Source organism: Netta rufina, assembly GCF_964035555.1.
Source record: "Netta rufina genome assembly, chromosome: 24".
NCBI lineage: Eukaryota > Metazoa > Chordata > Aves > Anseriformes > Anatidae > Netta > Netta rufina.
Window position 1 is genome coordinate 6,908,479 of NC_140148.1, and position 10,868 is coordinate 6,919,346.

The 10,868-nt window shown below is 39.6% G+C and overlaps 2 protein-coding genes across 2 annotated transcripts; both read left to right on the forward strand.

Annotated features, from left to right (window-relative positions):
• Positions 1-799: 799 nt before the first annotated feature.
• Positions 800-7,868, forward strand: LOC311218471 (ubiquitin carboxyl-terminal hydrolase 42-like; the record flags this gene model as incomplete). Its single annotated transcript, XM_084301154.1, has 12 exons — positions 800-1,028; positions 1,775-1,975; positions 2,560-2,670; positions 2,830-2,932; positions 3,137-3,204; positions 3,361-3,431; positions 3,963-4,045; positions 4,942-5,053; positions 5,431-5,571; positions 5,766-5,866; positions 6,330-6,471; positions 7,152-7,868. 12 exons carry the CDS (start codon positions 800-802, stop codon positions 7,866-7,868), a joined length of 2,079 nt encoding a protein of 692 aa, XP_084157280.1.
• Positions 7,869-7,898: 30 nt separating this feature from the next.
• LOC311218474 (uncharacterized protein) lies at positions 7,899-10,027 on the forward strand (the record flags this gene model as incomplete). Its single annotated transcript, XM_084301157.1, is given in 4 exon segments — positions 7,899-7,934; positions 8,239-8,327; positions 9,312-9,891; positions 9,893-10,027. Coding segments are annotated over 4 exon segments (780 nt in total). The 3' UTR covers positions 9,968-10,027.
• Between the last annotated feature and the right edge of the window lie 841 nt (positions 10,028-10,868).

The following is a 10,868-nucleotide window of genomic DNA, read 5'->3' on the forward strand; positions in this document are numbered from 1 at the left end:
CTCTGTGGGTTTTGAGGTATATGGTTCCCAGGAGTGAAAAGGAGGGCCAAACATCTCTCCTCTTGGATCTCAACATGCCAGGGCTTTAGTGTACTGCCACTTACGGCTCCGCTTTTTCACCTGGAAAAAGCAACCGCATGATGTAGACTGAGGAGCCCTCACAAATTAACTTGCCATCACCAAGTGACGCCCAGAAAAGGTGTATTTAAAAGCTAGGCTCATTATAGAATCACAACAAACCCCTCATGACTGGTGCAGTAGACAGTGAGGTAGAGGGCGAGCCCTGGAAAGACAGAAGAAAAGTAGCAGTGAGTTCTGGGTACCTTTGTGCAGACGAAACAGAAAAACGCAGGCAGTGAAGTAATAGTGTTCCGTTACTAATGCCAGCAATAGATAATTGCAACAATTATCTATTAGATCATAGGTACTAATTAACAGATAATTGCGCAACTCCGGAAATCAATAAATAACTGATTCCCCTCAGAGAATGTCTTCTACATTTTTATATTAAAAAGACTCCAGAGTTGTAGTGGATTAAAATCCTACGGAAGGGAAAGAAATGGCATCAGCCACTAGTTCTGCAGAAGCGAAAAGTAATACTGATAGAGTTTAGATGGAAATTTTCACTTTGTGTGTTTAGTTTGGGGATTCTTTTTAAATCATTCATACCAGCGATTTAGTTCTTAAGGCTGTTTCTTTGAGATTAAGTGACAGGACTTCTGTTACTCTTTTCTTCTTGGAATGCTTCTTGATATTCTTACGTCAACCAGAACTTCTGTCTCTGTTGCAGATGTGAACAATGACCGTAGCTAAGAAGCCCAAATCTTCAAAGCCTAAAAAGCCCTCTTCAAGGCGGTCTGGCAAATCCAAGAAACCAAGTACTAAAATAGTGATGTCACGCACCGCCAACTGGGGCCGGATAGTGCCTGCAGAAGATTCAAGCCAAGTCTCTGTGGCCCAAGGACGTGGAGGTGCTATTTACTGTAGATCATCTGAAAAATCTAAGGCTTTTGCCCCAAGAGATCTAAGTAAGTGTGCGTTTTATCCTGCCTCCATTGTCTTCAAAGCAAAAGTAGAAAATGCAGTTCTTACTTGTTGCACTGATAGAGAAGGGGACTACTGTGAACAAAGACTTCAAAAGTGAATCCCCTAAGGCAACTGAAGTGACTGATGTTACAGAAATTAATTTTGATATATTTACAGTCAACAGAGAAATATGGGGAGCTTTTTGTAATGCACAGATTCCTCCATGTCTTTTCTGTTTTGCAAAGAAAAGTGTTTGATTGTTGCTATTCACAGCTTCCATTTTTCACAGGTTTTTTGAATGATAACATTGCTCAGGAAAAGATCTGGTATCTGTAGGGGTACCGTCATTCCTAGTTCCTAGTTTTTACGTTTTTACCGTATAATTTCAAGTCTAAGTTTGTGGTTTAAGTTATAATAAGGAAAAAAACAGTAGTTGAGTTAATCAGGTTAAAGATTATAGATGGAGAGGAACTTGGCATTAGGTGCTACAAACAGAATGGCAGTTAGCCTTGCCTTAGAAAAATTAAAATGGTTGACTAAAGTTGTTTGTTTTTTTTTTTTTTTTTTCCCAAAACATTGTGTTGACCAGCCAATTTGAATTTGGTGGTATTAAAGCTGTCTGCAATAAGTTTTTCTGGTTTGGATTGTAGCTAGCCCCTCTAGGTGCTCCTGCAGAATAGTATTTTTTTAAATACCTTTCTTAGAAACAAACAAACAAGATCTCTTTTTAAATTTAACTTTCTTGCAGTCGTTAATGATGGAATTGCTCCGCCACAGAGCCTTCTTTTTCCACCTGAGAAGATTTGTATGGATTGGCGAGAAACACAAAGTGTTGGAGTTGGCCTGTACAATCTTGGCAACACATGTTTTCTTAATGCTACTCTACAGTGTTTGACCTACACACCCCCACTTGCCAATTACATGCTTTCTCTTGAGCACAGCCAGTCATGTGAGTACTTTCTAACAGTATTTTGAATCTGTTGGATAGCTCTGAAGGTGAAAGAACAGCAGTGATTCTGTGAGATAAGCTTATTTGCCTGATTTTACCTGTAGAAGCTGGCTTTGAGCACTGTATTAGCAGTGGGCTCCGAATAGCATATGGAGTGCAATTAATGCACCATGGTTTATTTATTTAGTTATTTGTTTGTTTGTTTGTTTATTAAAGGATCATTTATTGCTTCATGGGAATAATGAAGTGCATTGGACAGTAATGCATTTAGTAGTAATTTTAGAGAGTAATACATTTTGCAGGCTGTGGAGTTCACATTCCTGTCAGCCTTTACAACTGCGACTTTGCAGTAGTCTTTTAGATTTCTCATCACAACATGCATTTGAATACAGGCTTAGTGGATATTTTTATTCTGTAAAGTTGTGTGAAATGAAATGTTACAAGACTGTTGGGACATTGGCATCTTGGGAGAATAGAATGTAGCAAGGAGAGTGGATATTGTATCTATAGTTTAAATTGTACTTAGATGTTTGTAGTTCTGGATATTTCGCTGGACTGGGATGCTTTGTTCTTTCACTCTTCAGGTCGTGAACAAGATTTTTGCATGATGTGCACGATGGAGACTCACATTAACCAGGCCCTGCGTTGCACTGTTGATGCCATCGAGCCCACGCATGTTATCAGTAATCTCAGTCGTAAGTGGCTTCAGATGTGTTTCTTTTCGATAGCTTGTAATCTTCAAATAATTATTTGATGTGTCTAAGTGGTTTTAACACTCAAATGAAGAGAGATTTTAGAAATACAAGAATGATTTCATTTTTAAATGAGGTCAATACTATCATCTTCTTATTTAGGAATAGGACAACATTTCCATTTTGGCAGTCAAGAAGACGCACACGAGTTCTTGCGCTATACTGTTGATGCTATGCAGGAAGCGTGCTTGAACGGAAGCACCGAGTAAGCATAAACAAGTTCACTTTCATACATTCTCTAGCACCTTCTAGTCCTTTATTTACTCTCAAAAATGATCTCTAGCACCTTTTAGTGCCTTATTTACTATCAGCAACGAAAGTCTACATCATCCTTGGTTTTCATCAAACTCTTTGAAGAGTTAACTCTGTGCCTTAAATCTTCTGAGGTCTGATTATAATTTATTTCCAGATTGGACAGATCTTCTCAAGCTACCACCATCATTCATCAAATATTTGGAGGATTTCTAAGATCGAGAGGTACTTGAAAAAATACTCCTGTCCTTAGAACTGATCTGTGTCTTTTGTCGGTAGTAAAGCAGTCTGTAGTTTGTCTAAAGTAGTATCTGTCAACAACTTGAATTTGGACAGTTAGTCTCCTTCACATAATGTTAAGCATTTATATTTTGCTTCCAGTGAAGTGCTTGAATTGCAAAGCCGTTTCAGATACGTATGAGGCATTTCTTGATATCACTTTGGATATAAAGGTAAGATGTTTTCTAAATATAATTCATGATATTTAAGTACATGCATAACTTTCTAAATTAAACTTGTTTAACTTAAAAAACCAAACCACATATAATGTTAAAACGTAAGAGCTTGGTGGTGCTAAGGAAGTGGATCGGACTCTGTCCTTCCGTGGAACCCATGTAAATAGTCTCCACATTTGCATTGGGTTTAAGGGGAAAGAATTCTCTTTCTGCAAAAATTATAATGCTGTCATACTTCTTTGTTGTTCTACCTCAATATACATCTAATTGTTAGACTGATGAATTTGTCCCCAGTATTGATGACAAAGCACACTATAGATGCTGTCTAGGCAACTGGAAAAGTATTTGTTCCAAAGTCAAATGCCTTCCAGGTGAGGTCAATGCTGAGCATGCTCTTTCTGCCTCCTTCTTCACAGTGCTCCTAGTAGATCGCTTGAGTATGTTAGTAAGATTCTCTTATAAACTACTAGTATGTCTGTGGAATTCTGAATTACGGTGACTTTACGCTCTTCTTTCTCACTGCTCTAGGCGGTTTCATCTGTTAGCAGAGCTCTGGAACTCTTTGTGAAACCTGAAGAGCTGGATGGAGAGAATTGCTATAAATGTAGCGAGTAAGATTTTGACGTCAGTTTTCTATGTTGCATGACTCTGTTGGACTACCTCTAAACTTTGGATCTACTTACAAGTTTTGTGGAAGTTTATAAAAGACTTGGATTTTTGTTTCTTTGGAGGGGGGAAGTCTTGTTCATAGGCATTCCCTATGGGTTTGCAATTCTCTGGCTTGTATTTTGCCATCAGAATTCAAAAAGAGCTACTTTTGTTCTTTCTATTTATTAGCTCTCGACAGTACTTTTCTTGATGTAAACTGCCCAGTTTCCGTTGTTCTCTGGGCTAGTGGCTGATTTTCACTGCTTACACCGTAGGTCCTACCTTGGAGCGGGCAATGTGTCAAACTGAACTATTTTGTTTCAAAGGATGGCAGATGGTTTCAGTGTCTTTCCAGACAAGCTCAGTACATGAAGACTTCCTACTGTTAAATGTCTCCCTCCTGTAGAATGACCATGTGCTTCTGTTGTATTTTTGATGTTGATAGTCGACCTATGTTGGAGATTATTTGCAATTTCTAGTCCTGGGGACCAAGGCTCTCTCGTTCCGCTTTCAGTATTTGTATTTCCCTTGAAAGCTGAAAGAATGTATCCAGGATTGGAGTTCAAATAGCCACTTTTGTAGACCAAGAAATGGTACCTTGCCATCCAACCTGGTAATACCCTTTCGTGAGAGATTCCTGTTCCCGCTATGCTCTGAGTTGTTGGGAAAATTTACCTTCTTCTCTGTATTAACAAACCTGACACGCAGTGCATGGGTTTATGAAAAGAAAAAAGACCAACCTATTATGCAAGTAAATATCATTCAAATAGCATAGGCATGCGTGAGACATTAAAACGAGTTTGTTTTGGGGGCGAAAAAAGAAGATGCCTTCAAACACTTATCTCTGCTTGTTTTTAAGGTGTAAAAAGATGGTTCCTGCGTCCAAGAGATTTACCATACACCGTTCTTCCAAGGTTCTCACAATATCACTGAAAAGATTTGCAGATTTCACAGGTGGAAAGATCAACAAGGTATATTTACCACTGTAATGCAACTATATCATTGTGTAATGGGACATCCCCCAAAGCTGAAAGTTGTTAATATTTTCAGACAATAATTGTAGACTAACGACTATGGCTTATTCTTTCTCTTAATATCAATAAAGTTCCCGCTTGACAAGAAGCATATGCTTTCCTCTGAGAAGGCTGATTCATCAGGAAACAGTTCTCTGCAACTTCTTGTCTTAACCATTGTTTATGGGAAGACTTATTTGTAGTGAATCAAGAAATATATTCTAGAAATATATTCTAGAAATAAATTCTAGTCTGTGTTTTTTGGAAGTGTTTTTCTCTGGCTAGTCCACGAAGTACTCTGGGATAATTTTTCTATCTTCTTGATGTCTCTTTAGGAGGTGAAATATCCGGAGTATTTGGACCTGAGAGCCTACATGTCGCAGTCAATGGGAGAACCACTGCTCTATGCCTTATATGCGGTGCTGGTACATCACGGTGTCAGCTGTCACTCAGGACACTATATATGCTATGTAAAGGTAGAAGTCAACAGCATTTCTAACAGGGTAAAGGTTGTGCTGGCAAACCAATTAAAGCATGACTAGCAGCTACTGTTTCTAGGGAAAAAGATTTCATTATATTTTTATTTGACATGTGTGTATTTTGTTCCTATCCGTGATTTCATTTGGAAAACGTGCAATTCACCTAAAGAAATCGTTGTCTTTATTTGCAGGCTGGTAATGGACTTTGGTATCAGATGAATGATGCTAAAGTAGTGCGTACTGACATTAAAAGAGTTCTTGGTCAGCAAGCTTACATACTTTTTTATATCAGGTAATAACAAATCTTAAAATGTGTTCAGAAGAGATTTACTTTCCTGTTATTGATATTTTTCTGTTTTGCAAGTGTTTTTCTTGCTATCCCAGGAGAAGATTATTATTTGTCTAATTCAGTTCTGTCTAACCTGAAATTCTCTGTGTCGTTTATTATCTTTTGTTGCTTGGCCTTAAACTGCAGCACTTGTGTAAATTGCTATCTATGTGTTATCTGTAGCTGGCTAATTTAGAGAAGGAGAGAAATGAAGGTCATCTGTGGTGTAAGAATGAATTCTTGCTCTGCAAGTGATAGTCTTAGTAGGAAGACTGTTCTCTACCTTTCAGTCTGTAGTCTTGGCGAAGCCTTCTGTAGAGAAGGCTTCCATATCGTATGAGCTGTTCCTCTAAAATGATAGGATGGGATTTAATCCAAGAGTAGGCTGAAAGAAAAACTAAACTACGATCACTGCTCTTTTCTGAAGGCGCTATGATTTGACACTTGGAGAACGTGCGTTTTACTTGCCAGCACCATCTTATCCCTGTTCATTCCCTCCTGGTCAGCAGGGGGCTAATAGTAAGCAGGCTGGATTTATGGGACCACGACTTCTTCCTCATATGATTAAGGTAATTCAGGGAAGCGGGAGGGCAGATAACGGCACCAAACTGCTAGTGGGTTTGGGATTTGGTGTGGGGTTTTTTGTTTGGTTTTCGGCATCTTAGTTTTGTTTTCCTTCCCACGCTGCAGCTTTCTTCACAGCCCTCATGCTACAGCCAGAGTCATTCAAACAGTGGTTACTGCTAAATTGTGCAGCCATGCGACTCCATTACTTTATAGCTCCAAGACAGCTTTCTAAAGCACAGAGAGCTACGCTCTTTGACTATTTAAGCAGAGTGTACTAATCCTCAAATCATTTAAAAGAGGACTTGTTTTTCCTATCCTCGTCACTTTAGCTAAGACAGGGAAAACTAATTGTCTTATTCCTGAGCACCAGAACAATTACTTCAGGCTTTTCAGGGTATGTTTAAAGGGGAAAATAAATATATTTGGGAATAGCAGCAGGTAATGTTAAGTTGCTTGGCTGGTTTTCAAAGATGATGTTAATTTGATACCAATCTGCAGTAAACCAAAAGCAGGAATTGAATACGCTTATTGGACTTGCATTTATCCTTAAAGGGCAGTGTGTTTTTCTTTTTAGGTGTTAAGACCATTTGTAGAAACACTCAGTAGGAGAGTTTTGTGTTTGAAAATGTTACATGCAGTGTTTGCGTTAATCCATCTTGCAATTTCTTCTTTTTAAATACAGAATTCAAGCCGTTTAAATGGAAATGGATCCATAAAAGAGGACGCAAAGACCACTGGTGTCACCCTAAAAAGGCCATCTTCAGCACCACCAATGGCCTGTGTTCAAAACCAGGCAATTACCAGGCCTTCAATGACTGATACGTCAAGAAAACAGAAGATCACCATCAGTATTCACAATAAATTGCCTGCTCGTCAGACTGCGTCACAGCCTGACTTTCTTAGCAGTGCTGTGGAGGATGAAGATCTCTACCAGGCTGTTCCTTCATCCACAATTACAAATTTGGTAATGCAAATGAAGCAAATGCAAACAAACAAAAAAGTTTCTGATGAAATTTTTGTGGAGCCAACAGGGAATGAAAATCCTAAACTCAGCTCTGATAACACAGTCCCTTATGGTGCAGAATCTTCAGGAAAATCTGAGGAGGAGTCAAAGGGCTTATTTCAAAGGAATTTGAAATGCAATGCGATGTCCTCTAATGGAATTTTGGTTGGAAAGGTAGTCCGTACATTGCAGCATTCCAATTCTTCCTGTCAGAATGCTGACAAAGGAAGATCCCAGCATGAGCTGCCAAAAAGAGATTCACTAAATGGTGCTATTAGGTTAGTTAATGAATCTAAAGAAAACGGACTGAAACTTGATGATTCCACTTGCCGAGTTGAACCTGTTAAACCTTCTGAGATGTTCTTTTCTAAAACAAATGGATTGCTTGAAACATAGATTTGCTCCATCAAGAATTTCTCACCTACGATGTATTCGGGAGTGTTTATTGTGTTCCTAATTCAGGTGAAATACTGAGAAAACACAGCACACATGTGATCATAAGACTTTGTGGTATTATCCCCTTAGAATTTGCAGACCTGAGCTTACATTAGAACTTGTCAACTTAAGCTCAGCTGAGATAAAAATTCCTAAGTTTCATAAAGTAGATTTTGGGGGGTGAGTCGGGGTTATCTTTGAAGTGTAGATAATGCATACAACTCACAGCGGTCTTGCTTACCATTTAATGGAGAAATTCTGACAAGACTAGTCCTCAGTACTACTACAAATAGTATTTTTTTGTCTGCTGACTTGTGCGTTTTAATTGCAGATGCCTGGAGCTATGCCTTCAGTCAATCGAGAAGTCATCACGGAGTCCTTCACAGCCAGCCAGCTGAACAGCTTGTCAGAGGAAATGAGGTAAAATGAGCACAGTCTGATTAAGACAAGACTTTATGGAAGTTCGTTACAGTTTTATCTGTCTACTAATAGTATTTAATGGAAGGATTTAAATTAGTACAATTCCATACTGTGTGTCCAGTGTCACGAACAGAACTAATGATCAGCACTGAGCATATCACTCTGATGCAGGTTGGTGCCTCAAGGAGAACTTGTGTTCCTTTATAGAATGTTTTTCCATTTTTCTCCACTGTCTGGAGAAACACTGGCTGTTCCCCGCTCGCCCCTATGCCTTTTTTCTCAGAGCATCAGGTGGAAGGAGACAGATGCGTTTGCTTTTTTAGTGCAATGGCTTCAGAAGCAAGAGGGGAAAAAGCACTTTCTCTGGGAGCTGAAGAAGGTGTCCTAATCACAGGAGAGGTTTCTAAATGGCATATCTTTGTGAGCGTTCCTGTAGTCCGGAGGTTTTTGTTTGTTTGTTTGCCTTTGGAAGGTTTTACTCTTAATATTCACGTCCTTCAGCAGAAGTGAGAAATGGGTTTTTATTTTATGCAGTGTTGCGGAACCTCCGAAATCTCCTGGGAATGATGAATACCTCACCCAGTACCAATGTGATGACGGTGGAGACAAGGAGAAAGCAAGAAGATCAAAAGAACGTGACCTCATTTCAAAAGAAAATGTTTTGTACGGCAAAGAGTCTTGTGAGCCTGGTGAGAAATTGCGGCAAACTTCCTCTCTCAAGTCTGACACTGAATGTAGCTCTAACAATCTTTCTTCCTTAGCTATTGCAGATAGACGCCAAGATACAAAGGACAAGACTAAAACCACTGACAAAGAGCATTACCGAAGAAAGAGGGAACATGCTCCTAGTGAAGAGAAGGAGAGTCAAAAAGCAGGTCCTTCCAGCAAGAGGAGGTGTTCTCAGAGCGTGGAATTTGTTGAGCAAAAGAGTCACAAGCAGGAGTACTGGGAGGGAAGCAGGTACGGATCTTTCCCTCGTGAAAGAAACAGCCCTGAGAATGGCAGAAGAGCAGTCAAATATTCAAAGTACAGATCTGGCAGCGGAGGAAGATCAGAACAAGGTAGCAATAGATACTACCGATCCAAAGGGGAAAGAAGTTGGAGCAGAGAAAGATACTATCGAGACGAAGCACGGAGATGGGAAAGATGTAGCTATTACAAGGATTACTATTCACCTCATGCGACAGGAGACAGTAGAGAGAGAAAGTTCTCTCACGGCGATTCAGCCTTTGACAGATTGACTGCAACTTACTACAGCAGGTCACATAAGCATTATCATTACAAAAGCGGATGGCCTCACGGTTCCCTCTTGAGAGAGGAAGATGTACGTCGCTTTAGCACACCCCGAGCAGACTTGCATCGTTGCTCGGTACCTCAGCAACATTCCGGAAGACATTCTCGTGAAAGACATGCGCTTCCACCTGTGTCAGCTCATTTGGAGAACTGTCGCCAGAAAACTGAAACAGAAGGAAACAGAAAAAGAAAATATACCCGTGCAGAAGGTAGTGGAAGTGAAATAGAAAGGAAAGACAGAAAGATAGAAAAGGAGCTTTTAGGTGGTGAAAAAAATGCAAAAATATCACAAGTTCTGGAAGAAAAAGAAGTCTAAGGATAAACATGGAGAGAAGGATTCCAAGTAAGCAAGGATTCCAGCATACTCCGCATTTTTTATCCTAAGTCTTTTCTGGGTGCTTCTCATGTCTTCCTTTTTTTTTTTTTTTTTTTTTTTTTTTTCTGGTAGTTTCTAAGTTATTTAGATAGCATCAGCTGGCTGGGGATCACGTTGTTAGGTTGATCAGTGAAGACAGGAAAGCTCTTGCTGAATTGTGTCAGAGCACTAGCTTTGGACCACATAGTTTGAATCACATCCGTACACCATTCCAGATTAGGTTAAAAGATTTTTTCTGCTTGCACATATTCCAGAGCTAGCCGTTGTTAATGATCTGTGTACAAACCAGGACCTATGGTCCTTCAATCTGACGGCTTAAGTTTGCTGCATCTAAAGTAAGTTGCGTGTGCACAAAGCACCACAAAATAGCTGACATGCTGCAAATCATCACCTGTGGTAAAATAAATCAAGTTTCATATAGGCAACAAGTGCCACATCTTTTTTTCCCTTTTTAACTTGCATGTTTCTTTCAGGCTTCATGATTTGTGTTTCTGTGCGCTCCACTTTGACAATGCCAATCGCAAGCGTAAGAAAAAGAAGAAAAAGGAGAAGAAAAAGAAGAAAAAGGAGAAACACCAGGAAAGCGAAAGGCTCCTTGGAACACTTAGATCCTCGTTTCCAGAAGATAACGCGGGAGAAGAAGGAAGAATCCCATCCTCCAGATGGCTCTTCATGTCAGTAATGCAGAAGTGAGAGCAGTAAACAACCTTACAAGGAAGGGAAGACTTCCAGTGCAGGCGAAAGCAAGAAATACTGCTCCATCGCATCCAACGACTATACTAAAGGTAAGCGGCCGCAGCGTGTGTGAGGAATTCCTTTTATATTAATCTCGAGATTATTTCAAACAGTCTTGAAGTGCTTGATGACTTAAC